Source organism: Dreissena polymorpha, chromosome 7, assembly GCF_020536995.1.
Source record: "Dreissena polymorpha isolate Duluth1 chromosome 7, UMN_Dpol_1.0, whole genome shotgun sequence".
Lineage (NCBI taxonomy): Eukaryota > Metazoa > Mollusca > Bivalvia > Myida > Dreissenidae > Dreissena > Dreissena polymorpha.
In genome coordinates, this window is record NC_068361.1 from 83,012,495 (window position 1) to 83,035,829 (window position 23,335).

Genomic DNA, 23,335 nt, shown 5'->3' on the forward strand with positions numbered 1-23,335 from the left:
CATTACTTTCAAAAAGTGAAATGTCACTCACAACGAAACAAGTTGCAATTGTTTATCATAATTTCTTTAGAGAAATTATAATATATGCAAAAACATTTTAAAATCATTTTTTTCAGATTAAGATATGAAGATAGTAAACGTTCATTAATAAATTTCCGGTATTTGAGTAAGGCACATATGTTTTGATTGTGAAGAAAATTTATTCGTTAAGGTACAAATATTTAAGATTTGCAAATCGGTGGCATATAATGCAAAATACAGAAATCCATATTAATTTATATATAGTCATATAAGACAAAAGGCAACAAACTAACATAAAAAGAAATAAACCAAAGCCGTTAATTAACGATAACATGATTAATCAGACTAATGTTAACACATAATTTTTATTTGTATTCATTTGTTGTAAACACACACACATATGTTTTTGAAAATTTACAGACTAATTATTACTTTATGAATGTTCGTTCTTTAAATAAAACCCAGATATAAAAAACTCTCACTCGTTTAAATAGTTGTTCTTACAAAACTATGTGAAGGTAAATAAATATATGCTCATAAGTTTCCTACAATGTATGACAACATGTTAACGTTTTTTTTTACATATATGGGTGTTCAATCTTTATCTATATTGAATGCGTTTTTATCGTATGCACTTTAGCCAACGTTAATCTTTATATTGTAGTTTATATATGGTAAACATCTTTTAACAAGTGTTATATACAAACACAGATAATAATGATAGCATCTATATCAAAAAAAATAATATAAACAAATCATCGTTTACATATATAAACAGAAATTTGCATGTGTCGGAAGTCACCAATAACGAATGCGATATGGGTAACTGGAATAAGGTGACAGTTTGAATTTCCTACGTGTACTCCGACTTCTCCACACAGCATAAAAACCACATCACAATTAAGTTTTTCAGTTAAAACTAAATAGCTGCTTTATTTCAAATTTATAAGCGAAACACAAGTGTACGAATGTGATAGACAAAATGCACAGAAACAAAACAAAAACACACATTAATAGATTTGGGGTCACCGGTTCTGAAGGCTGAATGCACACCCTGTTGTGAGGAGTATAAAACTTATAATGCAAACCGTGGGGCAGTTTCATAAATGATCGTACGACAATTGTAGCATACGAGAAAATTTTGTAATCTTAATAAGTAGACGAACTAGCTCGCCATGCTCGTCAAATATATACGGCGCTGGAGATGCCAATGTAATTGATTAAGTACTGAAAATGAATTAACATATGATATGGACTTTAGCAATTATGTATCTTCAAAAAATGTACCGTATCGTACATGTGTACTACGATGTTTATTGAAAGAGTCCCCTGGTTGTTATGAGTGCAAACCTTATAATGCAAACCAGGTGATAAGGAGTCCAAACCCGGTTGTAAGAAGTCAAAACCTTATTATGCAATCCAGGTTGTAATAAGTCCAAACCTGATATTTGGCTCAGAGTCACAGCCAAAACAAGTGTTTATAAAGATAGGATATGCGTAACAAAACTACAGATAGGCATTCTTGTCAAGAATACCATATAGAATTATATAATATTATGGACATATTTGAGTACCTGATAATAATCTGGAACTAAATGAAAACTAAAGGTATGCAACTTTTTCTGTTTGCATATAAAAGATTAATATATATTTGCAAAATAATCTGGTTACTGTTATCTGTAATTACAAACCTTAAAATCAACATGACACGAACCGTCTGTAAGAAGCAACTTAACACATATTATTATATGATTTATTCTAAGACGACAAGCAGTTTGAATTCTATAGCTAATAAGGGATCAAATGTATTTGATATTCTGCAATAGTCATGGGTATAGCAACTTTTTTTTAAAAGCAGTTCTGTAATATGTGCACAAGATGAACATATATATGTGCTTCAACGCGAACTAGAAACAACGCACACATATAATTTACTTCGCACATAAATAATGCAGCAAAACCAGTACATGATATCCTGTATTGGCTATGAAATGAAACTGCGTGGCGTGTTAGAATTCATGGTTTTTGTATACTTCAAAGACTTACAAAAAAGGCATGTATTTCATCAAGCATTTTCCATTAACGTTTACACACCAATAAAACGTCACAAAATGTTAAGATTATTTGTACTGGTTAAATTAATGCTTGACGATGCCTACTGTCAATGTATGATATCCAAGAGAGATCGAGACATTATAGTAAATACAATTGTACTCATTATCAGGTGTCGCAGTCGCAGTTATTGACAATTCATGAGTTTGAGGATGGAGTAATCAGAAGTCGCATTGATATTCTAGTAATGATTTCACGACTCATTCTGCAATCGAATTCTTTATATGAAACATCTTTAACGTTATCATCATATTTAGTACCGTCATGGACACCACCAATGTCACGTACAGACCAGTCAGACGCGGCATCATCATCATCAACATACACATCGGTTTGAATTGTCCGGTCTAATATTTGGAATCGCTTCACTTCAACATTTTTCCTCATCTCTAGTTCTTTTTTGACGACAATGTATTCCTCAGGTGGAATTCGTTTAAAAGTGGAATCGTCCAAAGACGCACAACAAAAGTCTAGGTTACTCTCGATTGTCTGAGTACATGCAGACAGTGCGTCCACAAGATCGCGTAATTCGGATGGAAGCAATACCATACAGTAGCTATTTAAATGCTTCAATGACTGAGGTAGCTTTATGTCGATATATGTCCAAAATACAGAAAGCGTTTCAAGCTGTTTAAGCGATGATAGTGACCGTGCTATCGACTCTGCATGCTCAATAGCACTCAGACTCAGACTCTTGATATTCAGACCATGGAGAGCCTCCAACAGACCGGGACTGTCAACATATGTGCAAATACTAAGCGTGTCAAGATAAGTGAGCGATAAAAGTGACTGGGACATAGAGTCTGCAGATTTTACATCAAAACCTCCATATCGACCACTCAGACTCAGGCTCTTGATATTCAGACCATGGAGAGCCTCCCACAGACCGGGAATGTAATCAGCCGCATTAATACTAAGCGTGTCCAGATGAGTGAGTGATGAAAGTGACTGGGACATAGAGTCTGCATATTTTACCTTTAAACCTATATTCCTAAAACTAAGACTCAGGCTCTTGATATTCAGACCATGGAGAGCCTCCCACAGACCGGGAATGTAATCAATGTGATCATACACTTTAATGCTAAGCTTGTCCAGATGAGTGAGCGATGAAAGTGACTGGGACATAGAGTCTACAGAATTTACCTTAAAACCTCCAAATCGACCACTCAGACTCAGGCTCTTGATATTCAGACCACGGAGAGCCTCCCACAGACCGGGAATGTCATCACATGATTTAATACTAAGCGTGTCCAGATGAGTAAGTGATGAAAGTGACTGGGACATAGAGTCTGGATATTTTACCTTAAAGCCTCCATACCAAACACTCAGCCTCTTGATATTCAGACCATGGAGAGCCTCCCACAGACCGGGACTGTCATTATTCAATACAATACTAAGCTTGTCCAGTTGAGTGAGCGATGAAAGTAATTGTGACATCGAGTCTGCATATGTTTCATTAAAAAGTCCATACCCAACACTAAGACTCAGGCTCTTGATATTCAGACCATGGAGAGCCTCCCACAGACCGCGACTGACACTTCCAAAAGCGTTCATGAGTGTCAATGTATCCTTAAAACTCAATAATGTTGCGTCTGTCTCTGTATCTTCCCATCTAACTGGATCTTCTTTACAAGATGTTATGTAACATGCAATCAGAATAAACTTCACGTAATGATCGAGTGTAAGCAATGTGCTGAGCAGACTGCGTAGCCAGGTAGACGAACATGTATTGTAAAATTCAATGTGTTTTATGCAAGGCAGAACTGGTTGAGGATCTGCACACTGGGCTTGATTTGCACTATTTAGTACAATACACACCGGAAGTGTCGATGAGACCGAACTCGACGAATCTGTAAACATTCAATTACATTTATAACAGTTATGGACATATTTACTACGGTAACAAGTGTTAACGTAGGTAAAAATTTTGATAAATTTAAAACGTTTGAACCTATCGCCATAACAAAATCCAATACATTGGGAATTATTACTTGGATTTGAAATGAGCAATACTACTTATACATTTTCAATCGGTTCATAAGTATTATATGCGTGTTGTTTATGTTTCTTATCAAATTTTCCTTTCCGTGTATATGTCGTGAACTATGTTCACATACTTGTAAGTGTTTGATCAGTATTCAAAAACGAATTATTCAACGCATATTCGTTTTCAATAAAATAGTATTATCGAAGGTAGACAACAATACACTTTTTAACAAACTCGTTATAACGCCATGTGTTGTACCATTAAAACTTACATCAAAAGTAAAAGCTTTGTAATTATTGGAAAGAAGCTTACACAATAAAATTCGTGCAACAACTTGTATAATTTAAACATGCAATCAGAACTTCGAAATTATGACAAACATATAAATATAAATACATATTAAAATTTCTAAAAAATGAATATACTTTGCATAGATTCACATTGTAATCGACTAAAAACGTAGATAGCAAATCCTCAACATGTAAATCATGTTTAAAGAAATGTGCTACACGGTTTTTACATTTTTACTCTAATATTTGTTTTGAGGTTTACTATCATTTATCTGGGTATTTATGTATTAGCCTATGCATAATTACGTGGATAACACGGACTGATATAACATACTTGTCAGTATATGCTTGTCTTTTGATGTTTTTAGTTAATGTTTTATATCATATACTAGTATCCGTATTTAAACATGTTAAACACACTTTTAATTGTTTAAAAGTTTTAAATATTTGATTAGCGTTTAAAAACTACTTATTCAACACAAATAATTTTCAAATAAATTTCATTATCTAAGGGAGAAACCCATACAGTTATATCAAAAACGCTTCATAAAAATTACGTCTCCTATAAGTTGTAACATTACAACTGCAATTGCAAGTATAAACCTTCAAGATATGATACGATTGATAATTAATAACGTGCTCTTATTAATGGGATCTTTTCACGTTTGGGTAAATTGACCACAATGAAAAAAGTTGTTTCAGATTCGCACATTTTCGTTTTAGTTATGATATTTGTGAGGACAATAGTAATACTGAACATTTACCATGGTCTAATATAGCCCTTATATGCATCTTTTGACGATTTAAAAACCTGAAAATTATAAAGCGTTGCAACGCGAAACGATTAAATAATTTGGAGAGTTCTGTTGTTGTCTTTTTTATGTTGAGAAACTACGAAGATTGCTTATATAAAGTATAAAATACGTCTTTCATATATACTTGGCAGGATGACCGAGCGGTCTAATTGGATTTTACTCCAGGACTCTGGAGGTCACTGGTTCGAGCCCTGATGCGGTTCAAAACATGCCAAAATCTGTGAAAAGGTCCCTTAAAATACGAATCGAAAAAAAAATAGTTGGCTAACAACGTATTTAGAAACATAAATGTAAATTGTTTAAATATTTATAATAGAATTTTTTTTTAAATAAATTCGAATCGCGTGTTAATAAAATAACATCGTATATATAAAGCCTAAACAAGTGCATCACGCAGCCATAAACGTAGTAAACAAAATGTACTTTTTTACTCAGTGTTCAGTATTACTGTTACCTCAAAAATATCATAACTTAAACGAACATTTGCGAATATGACACAATTTTTATAATTTTGTCATTAAAAAAAACGTGAAGAAGGCCCCTTTAATGTGACTCTTTATATTTTGAACTATGAACGTATTTTTTTACGTCAGGTAGCATAGTTTCAAATATTGGCACAATAATTGAGTACATAGGGACACATGTTTTGAAAATGTTTTATACAGATTGGAAAATAAGATTTGCTAATAGCGCATTAATAGCGCATTAACAATGTGTCACTTTGACCATATACGGAAATCCGCTTCGCTTCCTGGCGGTCATGATTTCAAAGGGACCAAACAATTGTTTAACTCGGAAGAGATACTATTACACAAATGTTCTAAACAAGTATCTTAAAAAATAAGACAAAAATGAGGCTTCTAGAGTATCATTGTTACAATATAGCAAATTGATGAAATTTCCCAATCCCCGTTTGGTCATGTTTTCGTTCGACAAACACAAACCATTTTAAAACTGAATGGAGACGTCATTACAACAAATGTTCTTACCAAGATTCATAAAGGTTCGACTTTAAATGTGTTTTCTAGAGTGTTTATAAGCCGTTTGTATAATTTGACATAGTGATCTAATGTTTTTTGATATTTTTGAGACAAACGTGTTGACCAGGATACATGAAGTTTTTTTCCAAAAGTTTGAACAATTTAATATTGACGACGGATGAAGCACGGCGCAGGACGAACGACGGACAAAAGGCAAGTACAATAGCTCACTATGAGCACGTTATACTAAGGTGAGCTGAATAATACCTTAACTGTCACCCTAACATATATTAACTTTCAATAACTTCTGTTGGTACGCGAGAGTACAAGAACAAGAACCGGTCATAAAATGAAATGAAGGTTGAGCGATGCAACAATGCGTAATTACCTATAGAGGTCTTGACATGAATAACACGATCATGCATTTAAATAAGTCGACTGCTCTCTTAAATTCGATTCGCGATCTCGCCCTTATTTATCAAAAGCTTAAAATGGCAAACCAACATCAACAAAAAAATCGTTGTTGCGCAATGTCTCTCTCGATCTCGAATCGTATTATATTAACCACAAACCGTAATCTTCCATCTTATGTTCGCATTCACAAATCGCATTTTCCATACCTCGAATATATTTTAGCGCACACGATTATGTTAAATGATTGTGTATGACAAAATATTCTTAAATACGATATGAACTCAAGTAAACCCAATGCGAATTTGCGAAATGAAATATCACGGTTTCGCATGTCTTTTCGTTCTTTTCGCATTTACATCGGTTGAGATTTCGTGCGTGGTCAACTACTTAAAATAGGAGGTCGGCATAATCCAGATTCCGTTTCATACCAATAATCATAGGCATCACCTCACCGATCACGGAGAACAATTAAAAAAGCCCGTAATTGTATTATGCTCATTCGTTTTCAGAGATGCAAAGCGTCAACGAATGGTAGTAAAGGACCAGCATACATTTTTAACAAGAAGGAACCATTAATATAATTACATGTTTCATCGAAAGTGTACACCTTATAAGAAACTAATGTATTTTTAACACTATGCAGCAGTAACTGTGAATGTGCATTTGTAACGGATATGAAACACATTTATGTTATATCCTGTTCCATCGCTAGCTTACATATAATAAAAACGGATGTATTTTTAACAATATGTCGGGCTTTGCACATGTTTTTTTTAAACGTCCCTTGTCATTATGGGAGGGTTAGGTGCCCACTGCTTACGTTGATATTTTTTTCACAATAAGCATTTTAAATGACGTTATTTGGTTCGTAATAACATTTAAATAAACTAGCTATTAAGTTATTGAAACGATACGTTGTTACTGCGTTCCGACCTTTCCACTATACATACACTCACAATACTTTGTAGAAGTTACTCGCATTCACATGTTTAAAAAATATGCAATTAATTCGTAGAATGTTCCGTTTCTTCGCTAGTGAAACTGAGGTAATTTTAATATATCGCACTACTTACTGTAAATTCTAACACAAAAAACCAACAATAAAGTGTGTTAGTTCTTCTACGACAATTTAATTTCCAACTATAAGGTGGGCGTACCGACGGATTGAATTATGTAGTTTTATCACAGAATTACTCTCAATATGGATTTTATCGTACCCAACATGACACAAAACACTATGATTTAAGGCTGAGAGACACCTCTTAATCGAAAAATTATTTTTTTAAAGATATTTATTGATTATATCTGAAATAAATTAATCAAAACACATCCCAATAAATCAGATGAATATGTTATTGTATTTTGAATCATATATTGCAATTACTTTTATTATGGCGGTTAATTACGCGTGAAAAACATATATCTACACTGATAACTGAAATTTTGAATCTTTTCGTATGAAAAAAATGACGATTTGTACATTATTTACCTTAAATAAAATAAGAATCTCCACATTTCCAAATATTCTTGCTAGTTACGAAACCCAACTGTATCACTTTGTCCTATTCTTGCAAGAATCGGGAAAGACTGACGTTTTAAATGACTCCCGGAACGACGTGTATATTTGTTTTCTGTTAAATCACAAACCTAATTTTTAACCAAAAAAAGAAATTCGACGTCAACAACCAATATGCATGTAGTTGGAATATTAGCGAATTTATATTTATCACAAAGATGAATGTTTTTGCATAAGGTAACTCTGGATTTCGGATCAAATAGTGTACCAGGGTGAAGGATCAAATGACTATGGGGTTTACAAATCGATGTTAACCGGTAAGTGGTGCTTTGTTCAAATAACTTTTTAAAACTATTTTTCATAAGCATTTAAACCTGTGCATTAATTGCAGTTTGTATGCGGCTAATGGTAATGTGAAAATCATCATAATTACTTTATTTAATTAGCCTGTGTTCTTGGCAAAAATTCGATGTAATCAGCAATTCATATACACGGTAATGCTGCACGCAACGTGAAATGTTGGCATCAAATTCATAAATTTTGAATAATATATTCTTAAATCTGAAAGGGACCTTGCCACGTTTTGGTAATTTGACACAATTAAAAACAATCCGATTCGCAAATTCTCGTTGTAGTTATGATATTGGTGAGTAAACAGTAATTATGCACATTTACCAAGCTTTAAAATATCCATAATATGCATGTCATCGTTATGTTTTGTGAAACTACGAGGGTGAAATGTTGGCATCAAATTCATAAATTTTGAATAATATATTCTTAAATCTGAAAGGGACCTTGCCACGTTTTGGTAATTTGACACAATTAAAAACAATCCGATTCGCAAATTCTCGTTGTAGTTATGATATTGGTGAGTAAACAGTAATTATGCACATTTACCATGCTTTAAAATATCCATAATATGCATGTCATCGTTATGTTTTGTGAAACTACGAGGGTTGCTAAGATAAAGTATAAAATACAACACTCTTTGTATGATCACGAATTGCCGAGTGGTCGAATAGTTGCACTTTTACTCCATGGGTCATTGGTTCGATTCCAGCTTAGGGATATTGTTTTCTTCAATTTTATTCTTGTTTTTTTTTTACTGAAGCTTTTTAGATCCAATGTTTACATAAATCAATAAAACATTTAACACCAAATTTCGATAATATCAAAATCTGTGAAAACCACATTAAGGGAACGGCACAAACTGCAATAAAGACTGCACGAAAAGTTGTAAAAACACGTATCTCTAAAAGTATCATTATGCAAGCGCAATGGTGTCTTTGATCAAAAGTTTCAAAAGCACGGTGTGTATTTCCAGAAAAATAATGGTCAAACCAAGCAATAAGTAATTGATCCCGTTCAAGAAAATGCATTTGACATCATGTACGTGATACGGGATATGATTATTGATTCCACTTTATGTATACCGATCAGAGCACGTTATTATGCATGCATAGAATAGCTTTATGAACTATTGATGTTAATAGCATAAAAAACTAAACACTCTGATATAAATTTCAATTATATTTTTATTCATTGTTCATTTTTGAGAAATAAAAAACTTGATCGAAAACCTACTATGTTGTTTTGTTGTATATATTACCTTGCATGTGTATGCCGCTTCCCCAAAGTTTCAAATATTTCAGATTGAGGCACGATGACAGGTCAAATTCAACCTGCGATGTTGGCTCGCCATGTGTAGATGAACTACGTATGGCACGATCCGTTTCGTCGTGTACCTCTATTTCCAAAGCCAGGGCATTGGACTTGTTTTCTCTCCATACGTTGTTCATGACCATTAAGTTGTTCCCAACGATATAAAAGTGACTGAGTCTGAGGAGAATGTCAGTTTGGTCATTTGAAACAGCTTCTCTGTATCCTGCCTCTATGATGCTTTGAAAAGCAACGTGTTTCATTGAACTGTATGTTAAACCACGTGCGTCCATTATTTTACTATGATGTTCATTTATAATGCCAGATAGCGTATTGGCAGCCGATATGTTCAGTCCACATAGGAATATGAACACCTGGGATATGTCGAGATATGCATCCGAATGACGTCCAAGATATCCGATAATGACGTCATCAATCAAATGTGCATTGTGGGCAATATGATAAGCAGCCAGGAATTCCTGCATGCTTTTGTGGATAAATGAGATAGACGAATTTAAAGCACTTTTGGTTTTCCGTTTTGATATCAGTCCCGCTTTGAGAGCAAACTCTTGTTCAGATGGTGTAAGATAGTTTGACAATTCCTGATCGTTGAATACAATAGACTTTTCCTTTTCAGGAGAATACAAAAGATGAAAAGCAGCTTTTGAAATGACATCTACGTTTTGAATGATAGGCCGAAGGTAACTTGTTCTTGAAAAACACTTCACATGAGGAGGGTTTAAATCGTTAAAAAAGCCAGTTGTATCGTTCGCCTTCTTACACAGGCTTTCAAGAAAAGTAGTATACAATGCACACAATGAAGATCCGTTCAAATGTTCCTCCTCCTCCATAGTGCCCACCCACGTGCAAATAACAAGTGTGTACAACATCGGTAAATTTGATAACCAGGTCAGCCGACGCTCCATTATGAAGCTCCAAATTTCCCTCGCGGTTGTCTTAAGATCCTTGCTCTTGTCAAGTATGCACCGCAGTACTCTTTCACTAAATGTATATGAATCGCTAATACCCTCGATCTCTACGAGGATGTCGATCCGTGAATTCTTGATACGCTCATCAGCAAGTTTCCATGGTCGAGAAGTTGTAAGAACCGCGCACTTGTCCTTTGGAAATCCCGCAATAGAAGGTTCAGCAAGGTTACTACCGTCAGGAGCCACCCATTCATCTAGACCGTCACGTATTACAAGGCATATTTCCGTCTCTATTATTTTGAGTAAAAGAGTGTACATGACCTGACGTTTTTCATCAGAATATATTGTGTCTATGATTTGTTTCTTTATCATATGCGTTACTTCGGTCTGACCTCTTGATTCTCCCAACGAGAGGAAAAAAATGAACTGGAAATTTTGAATGATTAACACGTCACCAAACGATGCATTTTTGTTGGGAGCTGCCGTTGAAGGCCGATTTTCGTCGCACCAATCATGAACTAACTTGGCTGCAAAGGTTGACTTGCCGCTGCCGGGCTCGCCTTGTACGTATACACGTCGATTTGACTTTGTGTCGTCTGTGTAAAAGAGTTCCTTGTATGTCAGTACTTGCTCCTTTTTAACACGTTTCCCATCACTTGCTATATCAAAAAGGTGCATTTTCGGCGTTGCATATATATCGGTTATACGTTTATCAAGACTCTGATCCAATACTGAGAGAGCCACATTGCTCGAAGTGTCATTGTAATGTTCCACTAAACGACGGCGAAAATCTGAAATGATAATGAAACAATGCCTTACATCAATATAAAAAAGTACGCTATTTAAATTTATTGCAAAACACGAAAGTGAAACTCGCAAACAAAGTCGCTCGCTACAGTCAAAGCATTTTACAACTGGTTAGATAATTTACATAAAGGACGCTACTGTAAATTAGCAAGTATCTATATCAAAATAACAATAATGTTACCCATAAACAAATAATGGTGCGATCTACGTACACAAGACTTGATATTTACGATTTGGTTGCTGACACTGATTTTAAAAGAAAGTGTAATGAATACACATGGTTCATGCTCTGTTTTGCTATTAATACTGTTAATGATGCATCCACTGAAGTGATATACATACAATATGTAACTATAAAGCTTTGTTATACGGTATACATGAAGAGGCTTAAAGGGGTCTTTTCACAGATTTTGACATGTATTAAAGTTTGTCATTAAAATGCTTTATTTGGATAAATGAAAACATTGGATCTAAAATGCTCAGGTAAAACCAAGAATAAAATTAAAAACAGAACAAAGTAACCTTCAACTGGGCTTGAACCACTGACCGCTGAAGTAAAAGTCTATCGCTTTGACCACTCGGCCATCCGCGTTCATACAATGAGTGATATATTTTATACCTTATATAAGCAGTCCTCGTTGTATCACAAAATATAACGACAACAACAGCACTCTCCAAATAAGTTAATAGTTTCGCGTTGCAACGCTTTATAATTTTCGTTTTTATTTAATCGTTAGACGATGCATATAATTAATATTTTAGAGAATGGTAAATGTTCAGTATTACTGTTTCCCTACAAATATAACTACAACGACAATTTGCGAATTTGAAACATTTTTTATTTTGTCAATTAACCAAAACGTGAAAATGTCCCTTTAACTTATTAAACAAATACAGCAATCAATGTACATCCGTGTTCATGTTATTAAATTTAGCCGTGTCCATTAAGTAGACTACTTAACGAATAAACAATAACATTTTAGATATTTTTTTAACTGTTTGTTTCCCACATTAGTCTTATGCTATGCCGTGAAGTTTGAAGTAAAATAGTGCTTATATCCATCTTCATCTACTATTAACTGTTTTAGCTTAAATTAAGAACAGCAATTCTGTTTCCTCTTTACTGCTTCACAACATAAGTTCGTCAAATGTTGCGTAATTAAGTACTAGTATGTTTGGAGATGTACTTGTTCAACATGGTATCTAAAACTTGCTGATTATAAAAAAAGATGGAAATGTTTTCATCAATTGATTATATACAAGCAAATTCGTTGAATTTATATTCCCCGCAAATAAATTGTGTTTATTATTCTTGTGCAAAGCAATTTTTCCCATGGATTTCTACACACACATGAAAAGTGCCATCACACAAAAACAACAAATGGCATTAACTCTTATTTAAGAAAGTGAAGGGTTATGTTTTCAAGCATGGCACTTCTCCTTATTAATATCAATACACCTATGAAGTTTCATGTTGAATTCCTGCATGATATCTGAGGTATAGCCCTGAAAATGTACAAAAGGGCAATTACTCTTAATAAAGAAATGTATGGTTATGGTTGTTGTACATGACATTTTGCCGCATTGATATCTATACACCTATGAAGTTTCATGTTCACATCTTATATAGTTTCTGAGATATAGACCTAAAATAATTGTGACAGACGGACGGTCTGACAGACGGACAGACAGGGTCAATTCTTTATCCCTCCGCCTGTGGCGGGGGATAATTAAGAACATCTTTCAGAGCGAGTGTTTATTGATTACAGTTGACAAAGAGAGTTTAATATCACATATATCTAAAATATGGTCATTGCGTCATAAAAAAAATATGCGTGAATCAATTTATGAGACCCATTTAAGATGAACTAGCTTGTATGAGGCTATCTATGTTTCTTTTGCTTTTGTATGAGCATTACAATACATACACACGACTAATAGTTATTTATTGCTTTACATCTGCTGAGACGAGTTAAAGGGAACACGAAATTGTGGGACTTTATTTTGTACACTTGCTATGATATATCCAATTACTGTGATTTTTTTATATTAATAATATGCTTCTAAAGCAACATAGGATGTTTTAAAGTGCTGTCAGTAGTAGACAGGCATACTCGTGAATTGGAATTTAATATGTATAAGCCTGCTTAGTAATATATCAGATATAAAAGAATTCGTCAGTAACCTGAAAGATACTGGGTAGTTGCCATTGTGTATATGGTATAGTAAAACATATATAGTTGTGTCGCACGCACCCCTTAATCTCATAATCGTATGTACTAAACTGTACCGTTTTAATTGAAAATAAGCGTTGTTGGCTTTGTAAAATGCCTTAAATGAAGACTCCAAAACATATTTTTAGTTTTAAATGGATATGATTTGTAAAGATCCAGTTCCAATGGACAACCCATTGTTGTTGCAAGAAAAGGTACTTGCACGCATAAACGTAACTCTAAAATTCGAAGTATTAGAAGCGGCATCGCTTTGCTAAATGGCACGTCGGAGTTTTCAGCTTTGGTATGTTTAACATGCGTTTTAAATGTCTACAACATATGTGAAGTAGTGACAGGGATGCCCAATGTTTGAACGCAGACGCTAGTTTTAACACCCCATCGGGGTAGAGATAGTACTTTTTCGTTTTGCAGCAGCTCCCAAGAGTGGGCTGGTACACCTGGTTCTCACCTGACACTCAAATCTCACTTCTGATTCCGAGACCTTGACACAACCACACCATGGTAACCGCTTCTGCTGACGAACGAAACAAAAAGAGGTGACTGGCTCATTTTCTATGAACAGATGCAAGTTCTTCGACAGAAAATTGGCGCCGCCAAGATTTATTCAAGCCTTTGGAAAGAAAATGCAGAAACCAAAAATACAGAATACAAAGCGGGCTCGGTCGGGGCTTGGAATAACCATGATCGCGCACTCCACTGTGAGTCCCCAGGGTGGATGTGACAAGTAGGATAATAAAGTTTACCAAGCGATCAAGATGGCAGCAAGGGACCAATCATACACACGTGAAACATCAGAACACTCCTTGCATGCGGATAAATCCACATACTTAAGCATGAGCTGAAGCACTACCGCTTGGAAATGTTCTTACTAGCCGAGGCCAGGTGGCAAGGCTTCGGAAAAACATCAACGGACAAACGACACAAGTTACGGATCATCGGAGAGAATTCCAAACATCGGGTTGCTTACATCGTTAGGAAGGAGGTAGCCAACAGCATCATCAGTTGCATCCCATTCTCCAGGAGACTCATCTCCATTTGTATCTCAGCTAGACCTCACAACATCAACATAATCAAGGTTTACGCATCGACATCAGACTACGACAACGAGGAGAATACATATACTATCTGCATAAATGTTGCACACTAAACTAACCCTAGCATTTGACCAACGCCTGCAAACCAGTTTACAGTACCGATTAAAAGCATTAACAATATGTCCATCTTTAATTGCCGGAAAAAGGTCAATTTTCGTAAATAAACCCCTCTAGTGTTATACTGCGGACTTTGTACAATGTTGTGTCATTAAAATTACATAAAAAACAAAGCTCCTACGGAAAGGTTTCATTTAGTAATATGTAATAGTTATATGTAAACATTTCCTATAGCATATATATTAATTATCATTTTAAATCAATTGATAAATAATATGCAAACTTAAAATGGTTATTATTCTAATTAATTGCAGGATGTAATGTTATGTGCCTTTTAAGGGACCTAGTATTAAACATATTTTAAGTTCAAATAGAATAAAATACATACACACTTTTTACAAACAAAACACCTAAACCAGATCATAACGCTGACGAACAGGTCAGAAGTGTATCTCAATCAACTCCTGTACAAATAATTGTGTAACTTAACACGTCTTTTTATGCACGAAATATATGGATTTTGGGGCAAATTTAAATCCTAATTGGGTTCACTTTGTTTTTGAAATGATAATTTGCAAATGGATTACTTATATTGAGACGAACTGGTGTTCAAAACAAAACCTGTTTACGAACCTGCTACGTCTCGTTCGTAGTTTCCTTGTGCAGTTTTGTTTGCTGCCTGTTGCATGCGCTCAATGCCATGCTGTACACTGATTTCGATGCGTTGTGTTCCATCATGTACCATGCTATCAATACATTGATCCGCATCGTTTGTCTTTTGTTCGATGCGTTGTTCCCCATTCCGAGTCCTGCTATAAATTATCTGTGCCCCAAATTGTGTCTTTCTTTCAAGGCGATGTTTCCCATCGTTTGTCTTTTTTTCGATGCGTTGTTCCCCATTCCGAGTCCTGCTATAAATTATCTGTGCCCCAAATTGTGTCTTTCTTTCAAGGCGATGTTCCCCAACTTTCGTCTTGCTATGAAGGCGTTGTTCCCCAACTGTTGTCTTCTTTTTAAGGCGTATCAGCCCCAACTGATTAGTAGCATCCAATTTCTGCAGATGTTTTGACAAGGTCTTTTCCGCCATCTCAGAAAAACGTTCGCCGGTCTTTTTTGCTTCTTCGAGCGTTTGATTGACCTCTTTCAACAGCTTGCCCAGTTCTTCAAAGGACATACGATCATTCTGCAACTGCATGCAAATCCAAACAAATATTGTGTTGTTTTTGCCCAAAACAAATATTAAATATGTCAAATCATGTTGAAAATAATACGGTTTGATGGATATGTGTTTATGTCCTTGAGAGATCGTAGTATCATTTCATGAATGGTAACATTTATTTTTCATGAGTTGCAGAGCCATTGGTGAAGTCATATCTTTCATATTACTTATACTTTTATAAAACAAAATCTTATATTGAAACATATTGAAACATAACATTATTTTAACTTAATATAACTGTTTAGTCCATGCCAATAAGTTTCGTGAACTGTGACCTTATTAACGCGTATTAGTATGATTTTATAGAAATGACGTTTAGTGATGAAACTGTACAATTGTGTTTCAATTTCTTCATCCTCGTCAATTGTCCCTCAATTATACTCGTCAATTTATTACATTTTTTTTCAACTTTATTTTACGTTTTATATTTTACATGTTTATATCAATTATACGATTTACAATTGATATTAATACATTCATAGCTGAATAATGATCATGTTAGTTGGCTCTTCGACTGAGTTTCTTTACCACAAAACTTTATTCACCATTTTTTACAGCAAACCAACAATTTGTTTTTAAAACTTTGCGCGTGTGCATTATCCAAACATTTATATATTGTACAAGATAAGTATTGATGCAAAGCATCAAAGGGCGTCGGGAATTTCAGTGTAAAAGGCACTCAATGAAGTTACATGGAACGATTTTTTTCTACTGTAAATATTAATCTATTGGCCGATTATTTTAAACAAAATAGAAAAAGATACTGGTATAACCATTATCTATGATTTTGTGTTATAACCCCAAATAACCATAATCTATGAAGTTGTGTTATAAACTCCAAATAAACATTATCTATGATTTTGTGTTGTAACCCCCAAATATTTCATACTTCATTTTATTTACATTGGTTTCCTTTTTTTACTGGCATCCGAGTGCAGTTTTCATTAATGGAACAGAACTGTGTAGGTTTTAAAAAATCTGCTTCTCCTTGTATGCGTAATTTATAAATTTAATATTTTTCTCAACTTCAAGGGGAGATGATTCTGAACTTATTCTTACGTTGCTCATTTACGATAGGGGTTGAGTACTCATTGATATGAAAACACTGTAAAAGTTTTAATGTGTTTACGACCCCCCCCCCACACACACACCCTCTCACACATATATTTTATGGGCATAATAAAAACAAACAAAAGATGTGTTTGTCAGAAACACAATGCCCCCTAATGCGCCGCTTTTTTATTATTTTTTTACCTTTGACCTTGAAAGATGACCTTGACCTTGACATTTTACCAATCAAAAGCTTCATGAGATACACATGCATGCCAAATACCAAGTTGCTATCTTTAATATTTTAAAAGTTATTGCAAAACTTCAATGTAAGGTTGTTGTTTTTTACCTTTAACCTTTAATGATGACCTTGACCTTAACCTTTTACCACTCAAAATGTGCAGCTCCATGAGATACACATGCATGCAAAATATCAAGACCCATATGAATCAAAATGCCTTAACCTTTACCAAACGACACATTTTGGACATTCCCAATTTGAAAGAGGTTGCAGACGACAATTAAATTGTAATGGAATCTGAAGGAAGGATAGGGAAGAAATAATTGTGATAAAAGGAGAAATTGCTCATCTTGAACAATTTCTCCTTTTATCACAATTATTTATAAAGTCGTCAGCTACAAACCTGTAAAATCCTGTTAGTGTTTGGTAAAGGGTTAATAATCTCTGGTTCCTTCTTAAGAGCCTTTCACACATTTATAACAAATACAATAGTAGTATCTTTCTTTGTAAAGAATCATCTCAAAATATAACAAGGGCTGTTTGTAAAACATGCATGCCCCCCATATGGGCTGTCAGTTGTAGTGGCAGCCATTGTGTGAATACATTATTTGGCACTGTGACCTTGACCTTTGACCAAGTGACCTAAAATCAATAGGGGTCATCTGCGAGTCATGATCAATGTACCTATGAAGTTTCATGATCCTATGTGTATTAGCTTTCTTGAGTTATCATCCGGAAACCATTTTTCTTTGTAAAGTCACCGTGACCTTGACCTTTGACCTAGTGACCTGAAAATCAATAGGGGGTCATCTGCGAGTCATTAACAAATTTGGTAGAGGACTATTACATACCAAATTTAGTAGCCCTAGGCTCTATAATTATAAACAAGAAGATTTTAAAAGTTTGCACAAAATAGGACTTATTTAAGCATATGTTCATTTTTGTGACACCCGGGGCAGGGTCAAATTTGTCCCCAGGGGCATAATTTGAACAAACTAAGTAGAGACCTATTAGATGTCACTACATACCGAATTTGGTAGAAATAGGCCCAATAGTTATGGCCAAGACGATTTTTAAAGTTTGCACAAAATGGGCTCAATATAAGCATGTTCAATTTTGTGACCCCTGGGGAATAGTCAAATTTGATCCCAGGGGCTTAATTTGAACAAACTTGGTAGAGGACTATTAGATGTCATTACATACCAAATTTGGTAGCCCTATGCAATACGGTTATGGACAAGAAGAGTTTTAAAGTTTGCACAAAACAGGCCTTATATAAGCAAATTTTCAATTTTTTGACCCCCCGGGCCCGGGGTCAAATTTGACCCCAGTGACATAATTTGAAGAAACACGGTCGAGGACTATAAGATGTCACTACATACTAAATTTGGTAGCTCTAAGCCCAATGGTTATGGACGAGAAGATTTTTAAAGTTTTCACAAAATAGGCCTTATATAAGCAAATTTTCAACTTTTTGACCCCCCAGGGCAGGGTCAAATATAACCCCAGGAGCATAATTTGAAGAAACTTGGAAGAGGACTATAAGATGTCACTACATATCAAATTTGGTAGCCCTAGGCTCTATGGTTATGGAGAAGAAGATGTCTAAAGTTTTCACAAAATATGCCTTATAAAAGCAAATTTTCAATTTTTTGACCCCCCGGGCAGGGTCAAATTTGACCCCAGGAGCATAATTTGAAAAAAACTTGGTAGAGAACTATAAGATGTCACTACATACCAAATTTGGTAGCCCTAGGCCTAATGGTTATGGACAAGAAGATTTTTACAGTTTTCACAAAAAAGGCCTTATATAAGCAAATTTTCAATTTTTTGACCCCCGGGCAGGGTCAAATTTGACCCCAGGGGCATAATTTGAAAAAACTTGGTAGAGGACTAAAAGATGTCACTACAATCCAAATTTGGTAGCCCTAGACCCAATGGTTATTGACAAGAAGATTTTAAAAGTTTTCACAAAATAGGCCTTATATAGGCAAATTTTAATTTTTTTGACCCCCGGGGCAGGGTCAAATTTGACCCCAGGGGCATAATTTGAAGAAACTTGGTAGAGGACTATAAGATGTCACTACATACCAAATTTAGTAGCCCTACTCCAATGGTTATGGACGAGAAGATTTTTAAAGTTTTCACAAAATAGGCCTTATATAAGAAAATTTTTAATTTTTGACCCCCCAGGGCAGGTTTAAATTTGACCCCAGGAGCAAAATTTGAAAAAATTTGGAAGAGGTTCACCCAAGGAACATTCCTGAGAAATTTCATCAGAATTGGACCAGTAGTTAAGGAGAAGAAGATGTTTAAAGAAAAAGTTAACGCACGGACGGACGCACGCACGCACGCACGACGGACACAGGACCATGACATAAGCCCGCTGGCCTCTGGCCAGTGGAGCTAAAAAACACAAGATAAATATAATTTGATTATGTTTTGTTTTTATGCAAAACCAGAAAGTTTCACCGGTTCGCGTATTTGCCCAGTCCCTGTGATCTTTTATTATTGCCCAGTCCCTGTGATCAGTTATTAATTAAAAAAATTAGCTTTGCATTATTTGCAATAAATGTTGTAGTAAATGTAATAGGCATAAATGCAGTACTTATTTACACTAATTTACACAAAAAAATCACCACTGTGCAAGATATTCTGACAACAAAAATATATACATTGATCCGTAAAATAACTTCTCCCATAAGCGAAAAAAAACGTATTACATACGAGTCGCCGCACTTCAGCGCGACGCCAATCATAATTATAAAATGTGCAGCGGATACATATAGGATCTGGCACTAGTTATTATATCAAACCATATTTTATTGAACGAGTTCAGGAATTTTGTAAGTAAGCGAGCCTATGGCGAGCTTACTTACGAATTTCCTAGACGAGTTTAATAAAATATGGTATGATATGACAACGAGTGTCAGATCTTTTTTATCACATGCTTTTTAGTGAGCAAATTAAATAAATATTTACGCAAATGATAAATTTCCGAATGGTGTTTACATTTCTTGTCGTCATTTGACGTTGCAACGTCATTTCAGCAAAATAACAAAACGCGATTGGACAATAAACGAAAACTAAGCCTATGAAAACGCTTGAAAAGTATATTACACATGTGTAAGATAAAATTATATGTAATGGTTATATTACATGGGAAACAGGGTATGTCATGTGATGAAATTCCATCCTTTATGATCAAACACCCATTAAGATGATTAAGCTGTGAAAGTTTGAGCGAAATTGGCCAAGAAGTTAAAGACAATCAGAGTAGACACATTTTATGCATATGTAATATATAATTGTCAATAGTGGAAACCAAGAAAAACCACAATAATTCTCCAAACTAATGTTGCAGCAAAATTCCACATTAAGGTAATTCAGATGTGAATATTATGCGAAATCAATTCAAGAGAAGGAGCTTCGGGGCGGTCTCACATATGTAGGTACGGACGGAAAAGTGCAATACTTATTGCCTACCCATTTCTGGGAAAACAACGATATGTTATAAAACATGTATTTTGCCTATGTGTCGTTGTTAATTGTATTATAGTTTTATGATTTGCACTATTCTTTGCTGTTTGACAGACGTTACAAACCATTCTAAATTTATAAATATATAAACTGGTCTCTTTAACTTACATCACTAAGTCTTGTACATGCTATGATGGCTGAAGGATCATGTTGTAAGTATTGTGGGTCAGCAAGGAGCGTGGACAGTGTCTTGAAATAGTCCTGCAAGTCAGCATCTTTAACCTTGCAGTCGGATGTGTGTCGCACATCTCGGCCAATCTGACGGACCTAAGAAAAAACAAATCATGATAAATAAACAAGTATTATATTCGAATTTTAAAGCGATTATGAAGAATGTTAATGTCGACATTTCTCTCTCACAATCTTATAAGCTTATCAATATGATTTATGCATGTTAATAAAGTTTATAAAAAATAAAGGACCATCAATGAAATAAAGTATACTGCAGTATACTGTATACAGCAAAATTAACGCCGATACCGACACGTTTATTATTACAAACCAAAGCGTGTCTGCGTGTCGTATGAACAAAGATGCGTCAGCTAATGGGCATTTCCAAATAGAGAACAATTCTTGTGCACATGAAGGATTTTTTACGTAAACAATTATTGCAATTTAATTAAACTTAATTTATTTAATGGTACTACTTTTTCTGAATTATTGTGTTTGTGTTTGGTGTTTTATTTGTTTTAATAACAAGTATAAATATCGTAAATACTCGCTTTGATGTATACATACTTGAAATGACAAGTGTGCGTTAATGCAGTATTTAGGAAGTCAGACAATAGAAGTTAATGAAATATGCAACAGCTTTTATGAAATACTCTTTAATGTTCGCAAACACATTCAGATATGAGTAAAACAAATAGACACACTACTGTTTAAACACTTAACTCGTGCTTTGTATTACCTTTTCTAGTGGACATTGCTTATCAGGCGGTGGAGGTGATAAACATAAGGAGGAGAGACATGTCTGGAAATGTAGGCAATTCAACATGATGCTTATCACACCATTAAAGTCCGATTCCTGGACCGAGGAAATGCTGCTATATCCGTCCGGAGGGAGGTAGCATTTACCTATTTCCCAATAGTCGTGTGCCCACTTCTCCGCATGAGTGTTCTTCAAGGAAGGTCCACCAAATCTGTGCTGTGATATAATATTCTGTTTTACGTTATCACATGTTGGGCACGGCTGTGGTTTCTGTGATTTGTGAAAAGGACACTTATTTCGTTTCCTCTTGTTACAATATGGGTTTGTGGGACAAGGTATGAGTTTTTCAATCGTACAGTTTCCACAACTTCTCCCAACAATGGTGTGTACATTCTGTAATTGTGTGTCCAAAAAGTTAGTGAGCCCTTGCTTCGTCACATTGAGTGCTATTGACGCCTTGAACCAGTTATTGGTCTCCTTGTCAGTGAACAATTTGGTGTTGGTGGCCATCCTGTCACAATTACAAGCACTGCTTAGTTGTGAGTTTGTCGATGCACAAACATAAACACGACATTAATTCCATTATATGTAAGACTCCTCTTTTTGATTTTCACTCCGAGTATATGACCGTTATGACAGTGGTATTCATACGTCATCTACAAGAAAAGAAGGTGATGTACAAAACAAATAAGCTATTTTTAGATCTACCCGTCTAGCATAGCGCGCTTATATACATGAGATAGGTTCATAGGCATATAAATAAAGTTTATCTACATGTACACTACGCGACCCGTGATTTTTGCCGCAATTCTCGTATCACCGCAATTGACATGACGCCTTATCATGATCGCTCCGCCCACTAGAATTGATCCACCAATCAGCGATCGATTAATCGGGCGCACTCGTTAGCAACGACCTGTCCGCCATTTTCTAGACAAGCTACATGTTTAGGTTCACTTTTATTCCAACGAGTTTCTTTTGTTTTTCTCTTTAAAAAAAACGATTAAAAATGGTTTAATGGTGTCAATGGGGATTATGTAACTCGGACAATCGATATCCTGAAAGATTAGTTGGTGACATCTAATTTATACCGTTTCCAAAGCCGAAAAGAGATCTTGAGAAGTGTAAGAGATGAATAAATACATGCGGTCGTCACCACGAACAACTGAACGTCAACACTGTCAAAGACAATTATAATATATTTTTATCGGATATACTAGCAGATTCAAATAGTTTATGTTATCGATCTGATTATCACATAATATTTCACTTTTTAAAAATAGTTTTATTTCCCAATCATTTAGTGCCCACTTTTCCGCACGAGTGTTCCTCCAGGAAGGTCCACCATATCTGTGGTGTAATATGATATTATGTTTTATTTTATGCTTTCCGGTGGTTTATAGAGAAATATCAGTGAAATAAAAGTGGTATTTCACTGT

General features: G+C 35.0%; 1 protein-coding gene across 4 annotated transcripts in view; it reads right to left on the reverse strand.

Moving 5' to 3' along the window:
- Positions 1-561: 561 nt before the first annotated feature.
- Positions 562-23,335, reverse strand: part of LOC127838087 (uncharacterized) — a 111,571-nt gene continuing 88,797 nt past the window's right edge. Inside the window, exons 1-6 of one of the 4 annotated variants that reach the window (XM_052365658.1) lie at positions 21,876-22,069; positions 21,074-21,232; positions 15,549-16,104; positions 9,745-11,514; positions 3,285-3,983; positions 562-2,957 (exon numbers count right to left, since the gene is read on the reverse strand). In XM_052365658.1, the coding sequence (XP_052221618.1) occupies positions 2,272-2,957; positions 3,285-3,983; positions 9,745-11,514; positions 15,549-16,104; positions 21,074-21,232; positions 21,876-21,962 (3,957 nt within the window). In that variant the 5' untranslated portion in view covers positions 21,963-22,069 and the 3' untranslated portion in view covers positions 562-2,271. Of the gene's footprint in view, positions 3,984-9,744; positions 11,515-15,548; positions 16,105-21,073; positions 21,233-21,875; positions 22,072-23,335 lie in introns of those variants that run through there. The other 3 variants (XM_052365657.1, XM_052365660.1, XM_052365659.1) reach the window with 3 other exon arrangements.